Genomic DNA, 19,243 nt, shown 5'->3' on the forward strand with positions numbered 1-19,243 from the left:
TAGAGTTACAATGATTATATTTAAATTCTAATTTTATTATTATGGTTGTTGGAATGGAAGGAAGAAAGAAAGGAAGAAAGAAACAAACTAACTAACTAACAAAGAAAGAAAGAAACGAACAAACGAACCAAGGAAGGAAGATCAAGAATGAAAGAAAGGATCAGGTAAGGAGAAAGAGAAAGAAAGAAAGAAAGAAAGAAAGAAAGAAAGAAAGAAAGAAAGAAAGAAAGAAAATGCAAAACAAAAATACATAACACAAGAAATAAAATATAGAAGCCTTTGTATTTACATCAACCAGGAAATACACCATGTGCTCAAAACTATGTGCTTCATCCTCAGACTGTTGGTACACATTTGTGGGCAGAAATATGTTCATCTTACATCTTCTTTTTTCAAGTTATATATATTTGACATTTGGAAAACCTATAAATATCTAAAAATATTGAAACTAAACATTTAGTTAGTATAATTAATGTTTCCAGCTAACAGTTTATAGAGTTGAAATGTCCTTTTCTTCTCAGAAATGTTGCAGAATCTAGGTTTGAGACTCCTGGTTTAGCTTTAGCCTTAGCGTAAGTTCCTTTCTGAATTATGTTGCATGATGGTTAATAATAAACATTTATATGCTTATAGTATATTTTTAACAATTAAGCTTACACAATGCAACAACTTACACTTATACACAAACATCACATGCTAGTGATAGAGCTAAGAACAGTTTGGCTAGTGACCTAACTGGTCAGCTAACCTTACTGCACCTAGCCATCCGATTCCGCTAGCAACATTACGGAGGAAAAAAGAAACAAAAACAAAAAACTCACTTGGATTTACACAATAAGTCCAAGGGCAATCCTCCTCCTCTGCTGCTCTGAGGTCAGCTGATGGCTAGTCATCAATGCTAATTGGGTAGCTTTGGATTTTCCTTACAGTTAATTACGTTTTGTCGTCACATTATCATGTCTGGGTTTTTCCGAATTGAATCTGACAACTGAGAGCTAAAAAACAAACACCTTCCACCTTCTACCAAGGTCCAGACCTCACTATCCTCACTGCTAGTTACAGCCATGCTAACTGCTGTGTTTTCTCAACAAATAACTATGACTGTCAGCAGAGAGACCTTCCACTATGACCTCATGGTCTTCAGTTTTTTTTGTTTGTTTGTTTTTTTCTTTGCATAGCACAAATAAGAGGTAGCAGGATTAGCGATACAGGAGGAAATTGTGAATAAGGAAAAAAAAACTTTACTATGATTTTTACTATGATTACCTCATCTATTATTTACATTTGGAATGATTAAGTTTAGAATCATACATTGTCCAAGATGTTGAGGTTCTCTTTGGGAGTGACAAGGTTGGACAGGATTAGGAACGAGTACATCAGAGGGACAGCTCATGTTGGACGTTTGGGGGACAAAGTTAGAGAGGCCAGGTTAAGATGGTTTGGACATGTTCAGAGGAGGGAGAGTGAGTATATTGGTAGGAGAATGTTGGACATGGAGCTGCCAGGCAGGAGGAAAAGAGGAAGGCCAAAGAGGAGGTATATGGATGGAATAAATGAGGATATGAAGCTAGAGGGTGCGAGTGTTGAGGATGCAGAAGATAGGGATAGGTGGAGAGAGATGATTTGCTGTGGAGACCCCTGAAGGGAAAAGCCAAAAGAAGAAGAAGAAGAGATCATACAGTGTCCCAGTATAGACCCCAGGCTGCTTTGTGGTGTTCTTCAGGTCGAAGATTGTAAAAAAGATGACATTTTTAAATTAAAAAATGTCTGAATTCTTGACACTGGGGTGGTACCTATACATTATGTACCTCTAGTAACATGGATTAACTATAAATTTGGCCAATTCAGCCGGAGCTTGATCATTTACTCACTTTACTGAACAATTCCATCAACTATGGTTAATTTCTTTTATGCCGTACTTGCAAACATATCAATAACCAACATTCTTATTTTAATGAATACATTAAAAAACAAAAAGTAATTATGCAGTTCAGTTCTCAAATCTGATTGGTCAGAAGCTTGATAAATATTCAGTATCATATTCAATATTAAATATAACAGCAGCTTTGGTATTTTTTTGTACAGGGTGGGGCATAAAGATCTCCCACATTTGGAGTGGGCGCCATATGGGCTGTAGTGGCAGTAGAGAGGCGGGACAGGTTTCATTTGGTAGGCTAGGCTCTACCATTTTCATATTGAAATGTTGGAGAATTTTCTGCGCCCTAAACTGGACGACTTGGATACAGAACATGTATGGTTTCAACAGGATGGTGCCACAGCTCACACAGCACGACGTACGCTTGCAGTGTTGAGGGAAATGTTTCCTGGGCATTTGATCTCTTAAAGGGGAGACGTGGGGTGGCCGGCAAGGTCACCAGATTTAAGCCCTTGTGACTTTTTCCTTTGGGGATACCTTGAGGATTTGAAGGACTAAGAAATCTTGAGGATTTGAAGGAAAGGATCCGAGAGGAAATCGATGCAATACCACCTGAGATGACACGGAGAGTCATGGAGAACTTCCGGGAACGACTCCATCAATGTATTGCCAACAACGGCCACCATTTGTCTGATATAATTTTTAAAGCCCATTAAAACAAAACTGTTTTTTGTGTATTTTCAAAAATATAATCACTTTTTTTCTAGATAGTTGTGTTCTTTTTTTTTTATATTCATTCAAAATGTGGGAGGTCTTTATGCCCCACCCTGTATTTGTTTGTTTCTTTTTCGTTTCTTTTCTTTTTTTTTGTCATGAGAGATTAGTGACGGAACAAGAAGTTTATAGATGTATTCCACAACATTAAATGTAGCTGTAAAAAGTATGATGTTATGACAGACAATTAATAAATTTTCATTTATTATTATTATTATTATTATTATTTGTCTGTAAATTGTCATAGAATAAGAGACAAAGCACCTCAGTATATACTGTTATAGGAAAATAATCGCTACCGCCACCATGCTTTAGGTTCTTATACATGTTTTAACCAAAATACGGGCTGGTTTTTGGGTCTTTGTGTGTTTTTTTGTATCCGTTCTGTGAAATATTATAAACTGATCAATGTTAGCAAAATTTAAAATGGTGTATTTATTTTGCCTGAGATAAAAACATATCACTTCTCCCATGTATTATGCTTTCAAAAACACGCTCAGTGTCTGTCTGTCTGTCTGTCTGCCTATAGCTGTTCTTGAACCATTTGAACCTGTATAGTGGCACTCGCTTCCACCAATGAAATAGTAATGGACTTATGGGACGTTTTCAATCAGTGTAAAGAAATGAATGATGTTCAGGCTGTGAGTCTGATCTAAAACGAGTCTGTTGGCTTTCAGTGTGTTTTAGATGTGTGTTTTTCCCTCTGTTGGAGAACCTTACACTGAATTTTACTGGTAGAAGATCAAATCTGAGCTGCTTTTTAGATGAACAAGCACTTGGAGCATCTCAGAGAGCAGAAATGGGTTTGATATCAACATTTACTTTGAAGATAGAAACATTTGTGTGGAAAGAATAACCGTTTTTGAGCTTCATATTCACCTCCACTGTGAGACATGACAAAGACATTCAATCATCAACATGGGCACAACAAAAACAGGAGGAAAATTCAGATCTCTTGCATATACAAACTAGAAAATAAATAAAATAAAATATTAAGCACCTCCGTGGCATTAGGAGTTGACTTTAACGTTCATCTTTCCTCTCTAGGGATGAAACCATTTAGGCCTCAGGGTCCTGAGATTAGACCTGTCATAGCTCCTGGAAGTGCTGTAATACATTGATGCTGGATTCCTGCATGTCTTTATGAATAATTCTTTAGCACTGGTCTGTGTAGCGTATACTATATGAGTCACGAGGAACCTCTCCACTCGTGTGTGTGTGTGATCATGACTCACTGTTTCGGTTCCCAGCATAGTGTGTAATGATGAATACTCTCTCTCTCTCTCTCTCTCTCTCTCTGTTCTTCCAGGTATTTATATAACCGGTCTGGCGAGTGGAGTGACGGAACTGTTCCCATACTGGCCACGACAGCTGCAGGCTTCACCTATATCGCATTTTTAGTGGTGAGCTGTCACTTCCTGTATTCATACCTTCAAGGCACTGATCCTGCTCCATGGCTCTGGAGGGTGGAGCTCATCTTCTCTCATACAAACCTAATATCTGTGTCTAACTCTATCACCACATCAGAACATTAATAAAATAAATCTACACCTCTTTTTGATCTCAGAACAAGTAAAATTCTTGATATTTATAGTATATTCTGTATGTGTGACATTTTCCCAGGACAAAACAAATGTTTTGGTGTGTAAAGAAATTGTGTAGTTATTCATTAGCTGGAAAAGTACCAGAAATAAAACAAATGAGGTCTTTAGACGTTTACAAAGTCTTACTGAAGAACATTATAGCATACATAGCATTGCTGTGTTTATACTGTATCTTCTTGTCATAAGCTGAAATTCCTTTACATTCCTTTGTAGTTGATGTGTTGGAAGTCGTAGCTCAGTGTTTAAGGCTTTAGGCTAATGATGGGAAGGTTGTGAGTTCAAATCCCAGGACCACCAAGCTGCATCTTCTGGGCCCTTGTACAAGGTCCTTAACCTGCTCAGATGTATAAAGTTAGATAAAAGTCGCTCTGGAAAGGGTGTTCCACCGTATGGTGTAAATGTTTTCTCCTAAAATGATTGCTATTGCTAGCATCACTTACTGTCCTCAATTACATATATCTGCATATAATAACAACAATAATAATAATTTCCTGAGTGGTAGTGGTGTGTCGTTCATGCATGATTTGTTCATTTTGAACGAATCCTTAATATGACTCGGGAACAACGAGTCGTCTCGGAGAGCGAGGCAGGATGACCTGCTCATTCTGACCTGTCAATCACAGTGACAGGAGGCAGTACCATAAATGAAGTTTTTTTATACGTACAAAAAATGCAAAAATTATGACCTTTTAGTAAGAATGTGATTACTAACGGTGCTGATTTTTCTGTTACTGTGTTGTAGATATTAGCGCTATGTCACATCGCAGTTGGACAGCAGCTGAACCTGCACTGGATTCATAAGGTATGTTTTATATAGCGATAACACATACTCTATGGTGTGTGTGTGCGTGTGTGTGTGTGTGTGTGTGTGTGTGTGTGTGTGCATGTGTGCGTGAGCTGAAAATTCCACCACTAATCAGCACACAAGGTCATTCTATCCCAAGGCGTCCCAAATTTACGTCTCCTGTCAAATCACAGAGAAGACAGACGTTCACCTACATTGTTTTACTCCGGTGCTTCTATCGATCTCTTGAAATTCATGACCTGTGTGGTCTTTCTCAGATCGGAGTGACCGCAGCTTTACTGACCACCGTGATCGGCGTGATATCGGTCAGTCAGATATGGAGCGAGGAGTGGGATATCTTCTCCATCTCTCTACAAGTATGGATGATGTATTCATTCCAAATAATTGAGTATTGAGGCCAAACCATTAGCTTTCAGCCAATCAGAATCCAGAATTCAACAATAATAAAATGGGATACTCTGTGTGTGTGTGTGTGTGTGTGTGTGTGTGTGTGTGTCAGGCCACAGGGCCGTTCCTGCTCATCGGTGCTCTGGCTGCAGTTACAGCATTAGCCTGGCTGGTGGCTGGACAAGTGGCTCGAGCTGAAAAGACCAGTAAGTCCTATTTTTTTTAACTTCAGACTAATCACACTGTATCAAGCCGATGTTAATTATTAATACAGAACAAAAGGCTCTTTTTTACCCCTCTGCATTTCCTCATAATGTACCTTCGTCCTAAATGAGGGTGCTGGTTAATGTGAATTAATGTTTTCTGGAATTTTCCCTGTATATCAGTGTTTCCCAGTGGTGTCCTTGTTCAGTTTTAACCAAGTGCTTACATACATACAGTTCAGGGCCATCAGCTATCAGCCTCTGTACAAGAGAGTGTGTGTGGTGTGTGTGAGAGAGAGAGAGAGAGAGTCAGATGGGTATATCATAGAAAAAATCTATTTCTACGCCATACAGGAGACAAGTCAGGGCTAGTTCCGGTGACTTACACACGCACACACAGATAGGTGGATGGTGGCTGGGTGGATGGATGGAAAGATAGATGGATGGGTGGATGGATGGAAAGAGAGGCAAATAGTGGAATATAGACGTAAAGATAAATGGATGGGTGAATAAAAAAGAAGGATGGATGGGTAGATGGAGGCAAATAGAGGTGTGGAAAATGGACATAAAGATAAATGGATGCGTGAATAAAAAGGATGGATGGATGGATGGATGGATGAAAAGCCAGACAGATAGGTGCATGGAAGGACACATAGATGGATGATAGATAAAAAGATGAATTGATGACTAGAAAGACAGATACTGTAAATGGCTGGATAGATAGTCAGAAAGGATGGATGGATGGATGAATGGAATTATGGATGAATTTATAGAAGAATGGAAATGCAGATAGATTAGTAGATAGCAAAATGGAAAAGGCAGAAAAAAATGATTGGGTGGATGGGTGGTAAATGTGGTCAAATAGCAGAAAGGATTAATGGATATGAAGGCAAATACATGGATTGGAGAGATGGACAGGAAGAGGAATAGGTGAGTTAATGCATATACAGATGGATGGATGGATGGATGGATGGATAGATAGGAAGCAGGACAGATCGATGCATGAAAGGACAAATAGATGGATGATAGATAAGATTGATAGATAGATGAATAGAAAGATAGTTACAACAGACAGCTGGAAAGATACATAGAATGTTAACAATTGATCATAGAAAACAATTGAATAGAAATTTAGATTGGATGGATGGATGGATGGATGGTTGGATGGATGGATTGTGTTGATGAAGGTCTGAAACAGATTATTAGCATGTATAAAGTATGAAAGTGTGTTGATGTTGTCTGTGGTGTGTGTTGCAGCGTTTCAGGTTATCGTCCTGCTCATGTACCTGGTGGTGCTTCTGAGCCTCTACCTGACTCCACTGTCCATCACATCGCCCTGCATCATGGAGCGACACAACCTTAAAGCACGGCCAGCGGTCATCGGCCAGCGCGGAGCTCCTATGGTAAGTCCAGCAATCAGGCAAGACATCACTAAGATTATTCTTATTAACTGTAAGTGAAATTAAATCACATGTTTTATTCCAGTCACATCTGACTGAGCTTCTGAAAGATTCAGTAATTAGCTGATTAGGTTTATGAGGGATTTTAAATGAAAGGAAAACAGAAAGACAACAGCTGAAAGACCAGCTCTCCACGGCTCTGTGCACTCATCCTGATTTCCTGTAACTAGGAAGAACACAGCTGGTGTGTGTGTGTGTGTGTGTATGTTTGTGTGTGTGTGTGTGTGTTATAACATAGAACACAACATGAAGAAAATCAACTTCTGTGCCATAGAGTGGGCAGGTCAGGACTCGTTCCTGTTATTTACACACACACACACACACACACACACACACACACACAGACGAAATATGCTTCTCAATCTGGAGATCCACTTTATGTAACCTGAACTGCAAATGTCTAGACAAACTGACAAGCGTGTTAAGCTCTATAGAAAAAGTGGATGTTATGATGTTTGCAAACTTATACATCAGCCAAGAGAGATATCTACTGGTGGATAGGTGGAAACTGGATGGATGGATGGATGGATAGGTGGAAACTGGATGGATGGATGGATGGATGCATGGATGGATGGATGGATAGGTGGAAACTGGATGTATGTATGGATGGATGGATGGGTAAATAGAGATGTGTGGAAAGATGGATAGGTGAAAAAAGGACAGGTTAATAAAAAGATGAATCAACAGGTGGATGGAAAATAAAATGAATGGGTGGATAGAATGACAGTTGGATGAATGGATAGACAGGTAGATGGATGGGTGGATAGAAAAATGAATGGATGAAAGAGTGGCTGGATAGCAAGAAGGATGGATGGGTAAAAAGGCAAATATGTGGAGGATGGATGGATGGAAAATCAGACAGATGGATGCATAGAAGGCGCAGTATATGGATGATAGATGAAAAGATGGATGAATAGAAAGACAGATATAGTAGATGAATGGAAAGATGCATTGGATGGATAAATTATTGGATAAATATGAACATCTATGAATAGGCTGATAGAAATATGAACGGATGAGGATATGCAATCACAGATAAACAGCTGGGAGGATGGAAAACTGGTGGATGGAGAATAGTTAAAAAAGATGGATGGATGGATGGATGGACGGATGGATGGATGGATGGACGGATAAATGGATGGACGGATGGAAAGGACACAGTAGATGGCTAGTAAGATACACTGGATGGATGGATGGATGGATGGATGGATGGATGGAATGCCAAATATATAGATTCACAAAAGGACACATAGATGGATGATGGATTAAAAGAAATAGATAGATGCTTAAGAAGAAACCACAGACGGCTGGAAATGTACATAGAATGGATGTTAACAACTGATAGCAGAAGATGGATGGATGGATGGGTGGATGGGTGGATGAATGGATGGAATGCCAAATATATAGATCCACAAAAGGACACATAGATGGATGATGGATAAAAAGAAATAGATAGGTGCTTAAGAAGAAACCACAGACGGCTGGAAATGTACATAGAATGGATGTTAACAACTGATAGCAGAAGATGGATGGATGGATGGATGGATGGATGGGTGGATGGATGGAAAGTCAGACAGACAGATAGATGCTTGAAAGGAGCAGTCGACAGATAAAAAGATGGATGAATATATGAATAGAAAGAAATGTATAAGGTAGATGGATGGAAAGATACATTGGATGGAACGAAGCAAAGGCTACATGGATGGGTGGATAGATAGATGGACAGCAAGATGGATAAATGGATTGATAGATAAATAGACAAATCCATCAATAGATGGATAGAAATATGAATAGATGAGGAAATGCAAATACGATCAGAGGCTGGGAGGATGGAAAACTGGTCGATGGATGGAAGGATGGATGGATGGATGGATGGAAAGCCAAGTAAATACATGCATGGAAAACATATAGTTGGATAGTGGATTTAAAGCTTTTTGATTCGAAAGAGAGATAACAAAGGCAGCTGGAAAGAGACATAGAATGGATGTTAACAACTGATAACAGAAATCAAATATAGAAAGGATGGATGGATGGATGGATTAAATGCAAGACAATTGGATGGGATGCTAAGATGGTAGAAGAGAACATCATTAAAGACTTAGTTTTGTTGGAGAGTGTACAGTATATTAGATGGAGAAACACACACACACTTTATTGATCCTGGGTGAAGTTGCAGAAAAATCATGTCTCCTCTGCATACTCTGTGTATTTATGCCCTGGTGAAATGCCATAAACCCAGCATTATGGCTGAATGTTGCTATGAAGCCTGGAAATGTGCCATTAGTCATGATGCTGCGTGTGAATAAACTGTTTCTCGCACGAAGCTGTGCTACAACGCTGCCTCCAGGAGCTTCCTCTGCTGGGAGTTATTAATGATATCAGAATAATTTAAGAGATTTAAGTGCTGCTTATGTCCTGGGGGAAAAAGCCGAGCTGAACACTAATCCTACCCCGTCTCTTTTTCCCTTGTTTTGCCATTAAAGCATTTATTTCACACACAGCCCTTAAGGTCACTCTGTCTTTTTTTTTTTATTCCCATCTCTCAGCATTGTCTCTGCTGCTTCCTCCCCTGGTGCTTGATCTCCCCGTGTTTGATTGAACCGTTGGATTGAAGGTTAACTCTCCCCGTGTGTCTTTTTTTTCCCACTTCCTGTCAGCTGGCTCCGGAGAACACGCTGCTCTCTTTCCAGAGAGCTGTGGAGGAAAACGTCAGCGGCCTGCAGGCTGAGGTGGCCATCAGGTAATTATTCATTTATTCGTTCACATATTTCCTGTTCGTCCTCCTCTGTCTGAGTGAAGTACAGATCAATACACCATTTAGACTTAGACACACACCCTTTCTCACTCTCTCTCTCACACACAACTCATAATGTTAGAGAAATAAAGATAGAGAGAGAGAGATGAGTGTGAGCTCACTGGGAGGTGGGTTTAGTTATGTCTAGATGATGGATGGATAAGAGGATGGAATAAAGGAGATGAGCTTCAGGCAGATACAGAAACATGGAGAACATGAGTGTACACGAGAGAGAGAGAGAGAGAGAGAGAGAGAGAGAGAGAGAGAGACAGACAGACAGACAGACAGACAGACAGACAGAGAAAGAGACAAGAAGAAGGAGAGAGAGAGACAGATGGACAGAGATGGAAAGACAGAGAAAGAGACAAGAAGAGGGAAACGGAGACAGACAGTCAGACAGAGATGGAAGGAGAGATAGAAAGAGAGAATGACAGGCAGAGAGAGAGACAGACAGACAGACAGACAGAGATGAGAAGAGAGAGAGAAAGAGACAAGAAGAGGGAGACAGGGACAGACAGACAGACAGACAGAGAAAGAGACAAGAAGAGGGAGAGAGAGACAGACAAAGAGAGAGAGAGAGAGAGAGAGAGAGAGAGAGAGAGAGAAAGAGAGACAGACAGATGGAAAGAGAAAGATAGAGTGACAGACAGAGAGAGAGAGAGAAATAGGCAAGAAGGGAGAGAGAGAGAAAGAGGCAAGAAGGTAGAGAGAGATGGAAAGAGAAAGAAAAAGAAACAGACAGGCAGAGATGGAAAGAGAGAGAGACAGACAGACAGAGAAAGAGACAGGGAAAAGGAGACAGACAGAGAAAGATGGGGAGAGAGAGACAGACAGAGATGTAAAGAGAGAGCAGGAGAGACCAAGAGACAGAGAGAGAGATTGGACACAGACTATCCAGACACTCACTAAGCCAGTATAAATGACAGTTATTAAAGCACAGAAATGTCAGGAGACACTTTTCTCCCTGTACTTTCATCATTTTTGAGCATATTGAATGGAAGGGATTAATTTGATCTCATTCATTTGAAAATAATGCAGCAGGCTATGAAGGGTTTTAGTCATGGAGTTGACTTTAAAGCCAGATAAATAAGGAATAAAACATGACAAAGTGACCTGAGGTAAAGTGGAGTTACTATTACAACCTTAAAATAAATTCTTTTCCATTACCAGGATATCTGAGAGATGTTTGAGTCACTTATTACTGTTTGACTATGATTACAGTTTTTTACACATATTCATCAGGAACATGTCATCCTTAATACCAGTTTACACTTTAACCTCTGTAAGCTGTGGGATATTTTCACTTCCATTAAAGCGGCTATAAGCAGTTTCATCACCAGTTTCTTTTTTCTGTCTCTTTAGCACACAGCCTCTTCCTTCCTAATGTCTAAAACCTTCTGCTTTCTGCTTGTAGTCTGGATGGAATACCGTTCCTGGTGAGAGATCGGACCCTGAAGAGAACCACAAATGTGAGAAAAGTCTTTCCTGAGAGACAGAATGACGACGCCTCGTTCTTCAACTGGACTGAACTGAGCATGCTCAATGCCGGCCAGTGGTTTCTAAAGGTACTGAACTGGATGGATGGATGGATGGATGACCTGCTAGAAAGATGCATGGATGGATAAATGGGTAAATAGAAAGATAAGTGGATGGATGGATAGAAAGGCAGAAAGATCAGTAGATGGATAGATAAGTTGATTGATTTAGGGAAGGATGAACCTGTAGATGGATGGGTGGAAAGGGGGAGAGATTGACTGGCAGATGTGGTGTATGGAAAGATAAACTGATGAATGAATGAATGAATGAATGAATAGAAAATGGATGGATGGATTACAAAAAGGTTGAATGGATAAATGGATGAATAGATGGATGGTTGGAAAGGCAGGGAGATAAATGGGTGAATATGGATAAAAAGATAAACTGATGGATGAACGGATAAAAAGATGGATGGTTTGAAGGATGCTGTATCTTTGGTCCACTGTTGCTCTGCTTTGTGTGTTAATTGTGGTGTTTTTGTCCTGCAGGGTGACCCGTACTGGTCAGTGCAGCACATGTCTGACCGAGAGCGCTGGTTAGCAGGGAATCAGACGGTCTGCAGTCTGGAACAGATGCTGCAGCTGGCAGCTCGCTCTAACCGCTCCGCCCTGATTACCCTCCGCAGACCTCCACCAGGGCACCCACACAACCTGAGCTGGGTCAACCTCACCCTGAGCACCATCCTGAACTCAGGCATCCCTCAACACCTGGTGAGACACAAGACTAGGATCTTCACTGAACATCTTTAATACCGCAATACATGAGACCCTAAATAGTGGGCACATACAGTATAATACACGGTGGATGAATAGAGAAAGTTGTACTGTACTGCCCCCTGCTGGTGAAGTATGAGTTTATGTGTGGTGTGTGTAGGTGGTGTGGAGTGTGGACTGGGACAGAGAGCTGGTACAGCAGCAAGATCCAGGCTTCCAGCAGATCTCCACTAAAAAACTGACCCTGGAGAATCTCCATGAGAAAGGCATCAGTAGATTATTGCTGCGCTACAACCATGTCAGTGAAGAGGATATGCGGTGAGCACCTACACACACACACACACACACACACACATTTATTCCATTAACAGCATCATAGTGGCAATGGATTTTCAGACTTTCAATAAGTGTCCTGCTTCCATGATGAACTTTTCTTCCTTCTAGATCTTTCTCCTGTTATTTACGTTCAGTATACATTTTAAAGTATTCTAATTTTTTCCCAAACATCAACACTAATAATCACTATCCAGTGACTCATTAACTGCTGTAAACCTTATTTCCCTAAACATACTTTTAGATAGATCATCCTCAGACATTTCCATGAATAACGTATCGATTCACGCTGAAAGATGAGCGGCTTCCTGAGACTCTCTCCGTGTCGGAATGTTTGTTTATCATTTTTAATGATTTTTCTAGTCATATTTTCTAAAGAGACACATTCAGGTCATGTCATTGTTTTTTTAACTTTATTTCATTTCCTTAAAGCAGAACTTGTCCTAAAGGAAATTTTTTTATTTTTTTTTCTTACATTTAGGCATTTTATCCACAAATCTGTGCAAAATAGAATTATTTCTTTGTATTCATGTAGTATATAATTAAGATTATATAATGTTTCGTTGAATGTACAGTTCATGGTGCTCTTACCTTACCTGTTTGTGATATTTTTTTTTGTAATTTTTGATGAAGTTTACACACTTTTGACTGTATTTTGTATCTGCAGGACATGGCTGTATTTTTGGCCACGAACTACAAATAATGATATATATTAATCACATATTATATATAATGATCATCAATATTTCCTGTATACAGTAGGTGTTTCTTCTTTGGGACTCGATGTAATATATGTAATGTGTGTGTATGTGTGTGTGTGTGTGTGTGTTTAACAGGAAGTACACAGAAGGTAACGTGAGTGTGACCCTGTACACCGTAAATGAACCGTGGCTTTACTCTGTACTGTGGTGCAGCGGCGTTCACTCCGTCTCCTCTGAAGCACCGCAGATCCTTAGGAAAGTTTTATCGCCTCTCTGGCTAATGGTAAGAGACCGACACAGCGCTTTGTCATTCCTCTTACAGGTTCATTAAAGCATCCATCAAATTATTGGCACCCTTCGAGCAAACGAGCGAGCATGTGCAGGGAGTGAGCTTCAATAGATGGGAAAGCACCAACAACAAAAAATATATATGTAAATAAATAAATAAATTATTATTATTTTCTTTTTACTGTACATTCATTTTTATACATATTTATTACATAATGTACATTTTATTGATTAATCTCTTGTCTTTTGGATTTTAAACACAGGCACAGAGAATCCGGTTGCATGTAATTGAATTAGGGGTGCCAATATTCTTCCTTTCTTTCTTTCTTTCTTTCTTTCTGTTTTCCTGTCTATCTATCTATCTATCTATCTATCTATCTATCTATCTATCTATCTATCTATCTATCTATCTATCTATCTATCTGTCTCTAGATTATGCAAAGCATCTCTCAATACAAGTTTCTGTGAACAAGCTGTTTATATAGAAGCTATAACAACTTTTTGGATCAATTTATAAATAATAAATTAAATTAAATTAAATAAATAAAACATAAACCACATTGTGGCTTTATAGCGTGTGTTTTTTTGTGTCACAGCGCCATCTAGTGTCTGTTGTGTCATGTCACTGATTTCTGTTTCAGAGTCCACACGAGTACTGCTTGATTTGGGTCGCTACTGATCTCATCTCCTTCGCTCTGGTCCTGGGGATTTTTATATTTCAGAAGTAAGGACTTTTTCGTTATATTTATGTTTTGGATCAGATACACGGTGCATGCAGAGTGACACAAGAGTGCTTGTAGTGATGCATGTATTTGTGCTTTATAAGTTTATTAAGCTACACAACATCAATATGTATATATCTGTCTTTCCGTCTGTATGCACACACAACATTTTGGGGTTAATGGGTTAAAATGAAATACTAAAGAATAATGTCACTTTTTATCCATTTATAGTTACATTCAATGTTCTGGGTGTCTGCGAGACAAATAATTTCAAAGTATTAATATTACAAATTAAACAGTCTTTCCCTCACAGGACTTGAAGAATTATTTATTTATTTATTTTTATTATTTTTTTTCTTCAATATTTAATAAGACCTGAAGACTTTCCCATTACAGCTTTCCTGACACTGGAGACTCCTTCTCTAACAGTTAAATAAACATTACATTAAAAACTCCTATCATGATATAATGTTCAATAAAAGAACATTTCATAAAATCTGTTTATTATTAAGTCTAGATTATAAGTAGCTCTGTAAATGAGCTGTTACTATAGAAACGATAGCAGAATCAGTATAGAAAATAAACTCAGGATAAGAGTAGAAATGGAATTATTTCATATAACATATAGTTTAATATTTTATATATAACTGATCTTCACACCCACAGCCCACAGTATCTTATCATAGAAATTCACTGAATTGAAATCTTATTAAATTAGCATTCACTAAGACTTTAAACACACTCGGCATTAAAGATTGTTTCAGTAAGGAACGAGAGTCAGGGGGAAGAGGGAAGATGTTTAAGATGTTTTTGCTTGATGAGAGAATGAGTGCATGCGTGTTCTTCCTCGTTCTATTTTTAAGATCAGTTCTCTCAGATGTTTCCTGGTTCTGTGTGCAGTAATCACTGTGGGATTGTTCTGCCTACTGGTTTAGTGCTGACTCTGTGCTGCGCTCGGCATCGTGATTTCAGCTTCTGCTTCTGAACTGACCTCTTGATTCTCTCCTTCTTTTACTCTGTATCTTTGTGCCCTTCATACCCTTTCTTCCTCCTTCTCCTCCTCCTCCTCTTCCTCCTCCTCCTGCTGCTCCTCCTCCTCTTCCTTCTCTGCTGATGTGCATGCTCCTCTTCTCTGCTGCATTCTGGCATCTCTCAGCTATCACATGATCAGGTAACTGGGTCACCTCCACTGACCCATGATGCTGTGCTCCTGCGCATATCTATCACCTCCTACACTCCTCTATCTATCTATCTATCTATCTATCTATCTATCTATCTATCTATCTATCTATCTATCTATCTATCTATCTATCTGTCTGTCTCTCTGTCTCTCTGTCTGTCTGTCTGTTTGTCTATCTGTTTGTCTATTTGCCTTTCTTTCTTTCTTTCTTTCTTTCTTTCTTTCTTTCTTTCCTTCTTATTTTCTTTAATTTTTTTCTATCTATCTATCTATCTATCTATCTATCTATCTATCTATCTATCTATCTATCTATCTATCTATCTATCTATCTCTGTTTGTCTATTTGCCTTTCTTTCTTTCTTTCTTTCTTTCTTTCTTTCTTTCTTTCTTTCTTTCTTTCCTTCTTTCTTTCTTTCTTTCTTTCCTTCTTTCTTTCTTTCTTTCTTTCTTTCTTTCTTTCTTTCTTTCTTTCTTTAATTTTTTCCTTAATCTATCTGTCTGTCCGTCTGTCTGTTTATTCTATCTATCTATCTATCTATCTATCTATCTATCTATCTATCTATCTATCTATCTATCTATCTATCTATCTATCTATCTATCTATCTATCTATCATATTGATATATCAGTAGTAGATCTCTGCCATGTGTTTATCCAGAGATTATTTTTTTACACACAGTAAAGCTTTTCTTGTGTTTTTCTGGGTTTAATATTTCTCACACTGTTGGTCAGGATTCATCTAAATATCTACCATCTTTCATGCTTAAATTTTTCATTCAGGATTGTTAAAATTAGCTAGTTAGTTAGTTAGTTAGGCAGTTAGTTAGGCAGTTAGTTAGGCTGAATCCAAAATGGCTTTCTGTACACTATGTACACTGTATGCTCACTCTGTAGGGTGTAACAATGTTGTGTATACAAATTTCTATATAATTCATTATATAATATTGTTTGTGATTCAGCCACGGAAATGATTTAATTGGGCAAAATTAACTGGTTAGAGCCAAGTGTAGAATTTTGTGACACTCCATTAAAAATAAAAAATAAATAAATAAATACATTAATTAATAAATAATTAAATCAAAACCTTAAATCTTTTGTAGAATCTTCAGTGTGTCAATTACAAAATAAAATAAAATAAAATAAAATAAAATAAAATAAAATAAAATAAAATAAAATAAATAAACTTAATCCTAAAACAAGGTTTCATAAAAACAGAACTTTTCTAGGATACTAAGAACCATTAAACACCTTTTTTTTAGTGTGTATTTTTCACTTTTATAAATCTACAGGAAGAAAAGAGCAGCTGAAGGTCTTAAAGCAAAAGCATGGGCTTGAAAGATCTAGCAGAAAATTTATGAGAAACTGATATCAGTGTTATTAATATTGAAGGTATGCAATCTTTTGCACTAAATTTTATATTTAATTAGAAGCTTGATGTGTGAAATACAACACAAATAATGACTCTATCTATCTATCTATCTATCTATCTATCTATCTATCTATCTATCTATCTATCTATCTATCTATCTATCTATCTAGGATAGGACACTCATGTCTCACTAACACTAACCACCCTCCACATTCTGCTACATATTCTCCAGATAATAATATAAATATAAATATACTAGATACTACTATATACTATATACTATATATATACTATTATATACTAGATAATAGATTATCTATCTATCTATCTATCTATCTATCTATCTATCTATCTATCTATCCATCCATCCACTAGATTTATTCACGTATAGTAATGAAGCGCTCCTTGCAGTGTCCACCAGAGGGCGGTGTTGAGCCTTGGTTCCTGTCAGTAGCCTATTATCCTCTGACACGATTATTTAAAGCCTCCTGCCTGAGCGCTGAGCTTTTTATTTTCGCTCCCGTTGGAGTTGAGATGTAAATGTAAATTTTCTAGCTGGAGCGATGGATGGTGGCGTGTCTGAGATGGATGGTGGCTCTGCATTAATCACACCAACCTGCACTAAAAGTCAGTTATTTATAGCAGTGTGGCTGAGCTCCCACACACACACACACACACAAACACACACACACTCTGCAGAGAAGGACAAACAGAGGCACTACAGGACACCGGTGACTTCATACAAGTGTGTCGTCTCACCAGGGTTCAGCATTATATTATTTAATAATCTCATTAGACGTTTATTATTAATCACTCTTCTAATACTGTAGTAACACACTGGATTTTCCCACTGCTGTAAATGTAGGAGCTGAAACACACACACACACACATGACTACATCATGCTTTTTTAGGGATAGAAGATATTATGATGATGATGATGATGATGATAAAGTGCAAAGGTTTGCATCCCTCCTGGATTTAGGATGGGGGGAAAAAAATAAATAATAATAATAATAATAATAATAATATTTTGGTTACAATTTATCTACTAAAAATAAAACTGAGAAATGTGTGTATATTATATCCTGAAACAAGTTGTTTTTGATCCCAAACATGCCAAAATCAACAGAAAAAACACTGATTTGAAGATATTATTAATAATATAATAATAAAAGCTAATAAGAGTATAAGTGATGCAATATAAACATAGAGGGTGTGTTATTAGAAAAGATTTATATTATAATAATTAATTAATAAATAAATAAATAAATAAATAGCAATAATTTTAATTCCTAATTTTTTGTCCATGATTGATATTGTAACATACACTATATCTGCATTTTTGGTTTTTTCTTTTCTTTTTTTAATTAATTTATTCCATTTCACTTTTTAAAAAATATATTATTATTATTATAAATTCATATATTTATTTATTTTGTGGGGTCAAATAACTCAGCGTTTTTTTATCCCAAAACTAAATAATAAATACACCCAGTATAAATATAGTTTAATAAATATAAAAATAAATACATAAATATAAGTTGAAGACAAAAGAAATGAATTTAGTTTATTTAAATCCCGAAGATATCTCCAATGCACAATAAAAGAAAGAAAGAAAAGAAAATTGGTCCAAAAATGTATCATTCCCATTAGACTGTAATGTTACAGGTTTCCTTAAATTAATAGAGAAAGAAAGAAAGAAAGAAAGAAAGAAAGAAAGAAAGAAAGAAAGAAAGAAAGAAAGAAAGAAAGAAAGAAAGAAATTAGTAACATTGTGGTTTAAAATTTATAATCCTTTGGGGAGATTCAATTATCCTGAAGTATACAAATTTTTTCCCCCCTAATAACCAATGGCATTATTAATCAGAAAACAAAATTTAACTCGTCTGGAAAGTTTAGAAGGCAATTTGTAAAAAGTCTGAAAGGTGTAGAATTTTTTCATGAATAAATGCAAGAATTAAATCTTCACTACTTTGAGCTCGTCTTTTCAAACCTCATTATTTTTTCGGAATAGATTTGAGTTGTTCATCCTCATTGCACAGTGTTCAATATTTATAAGCTCTGTAATTTAGTTCAGTAATACAACACATGCAAGAGGATTTAAGTATTGAGACCTGTGTTTGTGTGTGTGTGTTTGTGTATGTGTGTGTGTGTAGGTGGAGGATGAGTGGCATGCGTAGCTACAACCCGGAGCAGATCATGCTGAGCGCAGCTGTCAGGAGGTCAAGCCGAGACGTCAACATCATGAAGGAGAAGCTCATCTTCTCTGGTAAAGGGAACGTGTGTGTGTGTGTGTGTGTGTGTGTGTGTGTGTGTGCGCGTGTGTGTGTGCGTGTGCGTGTGTGTGTGCGTGTGTGTGTGCGTGTGTGTGTGCGTGTGTGTGTGCGTGTGTGTGCGTGTGTGTGCGTGCGTGTGTGTGCGTGTGTGTGTGCGTGTGTGTGTGCGTGTGTGTGTGCGTGTGTGTGCGCGTGTGTGCGCGTGTGTGTGCGCGTGTGTGTG

The 19,243-nt window shown here is 37.8% G+C and overlaps 1 protein-coding gene across 4 annotated transcripts in view; it reads left to right on the forward strand.

The window, feature by feature from the left end:
* gdpd5b (glycerophosphodiester phosphodiesterase domain containing 5b) overlaps positions 1-19,243 on the forward strand; it is a 62,576-nt gene that overhangs the window by 35,643 nt on the left and 7,690 nt on the right. For 2 of the 4 annotated variants that reach the window (XR_009206982.1, XM_058413594.1), the window contains exons 4-16: positions 3,960-4,053; positions 4,997-5,056; positions 5,317-5,415; positions 5,559-5,652; positions 6,907-7,052; positions 9,767-9,849; positions 11,318-11,468; positions 11,928-12,149; positions 12,313-12,470; positions 13,322-13,469; positions 14,116-14,198; positions 15,353-15,367; positions 18,901-19,013. Coding sequence is in view for 2 of the 4 variants with exons in the window: in XM_058413594.1 (XP_058269577.1) it covers positions 3,960-4,053; positions 4,997-5,056; positions 5,317-5,415; positions 5,559-5,652; positions 6,907-7,052; positions 9,767-9,849; positions 11,318-11,468; positions 11,928-12,149; positions 12,313-12,470; positions 13,322-13,469; positions 14,116-14,198; positions 15,353-15,367; positions 18,901-19,013 (1,466 nt within the window). In the remaining 2 variants the exon portion in view is untranslated. The remainder of the gene's footprint in view (positions 1-3,959; positions 4,054-4,996; positions 5,057-5,316; positions 5,416-5,558; positions 5,653-6,906; positions 7,053-9,766; positions 9,850-11,317; positions 11,469-11,927; positions 12,150-12,312; positions 12,471-13,321; positions 13,470-14,115; positions 14,199-15,352; positions 15,368-18,900; positions 19,014-19,243) is intronic. The other 2 variants (XR_009206983.1, XM_058413596.1) reach the window with 1 other exon arrangement.

This window comes from Hemibagrus wyckioides, linkage group LG17 (assembly GCF_019097595.1).
Source record: "Hemibagrus wyckioides isolate EC202008001 linkage group LG17, SWU_Hwy_1.0, whole genome shotgun sequence".
Taxonomy (NCBI): Eukaryota; Metazoa; Chordata; class Actinopteri; order Siluriformes; family Bagridae; genus Hemibagrus; species Hemibagrus wyckioides.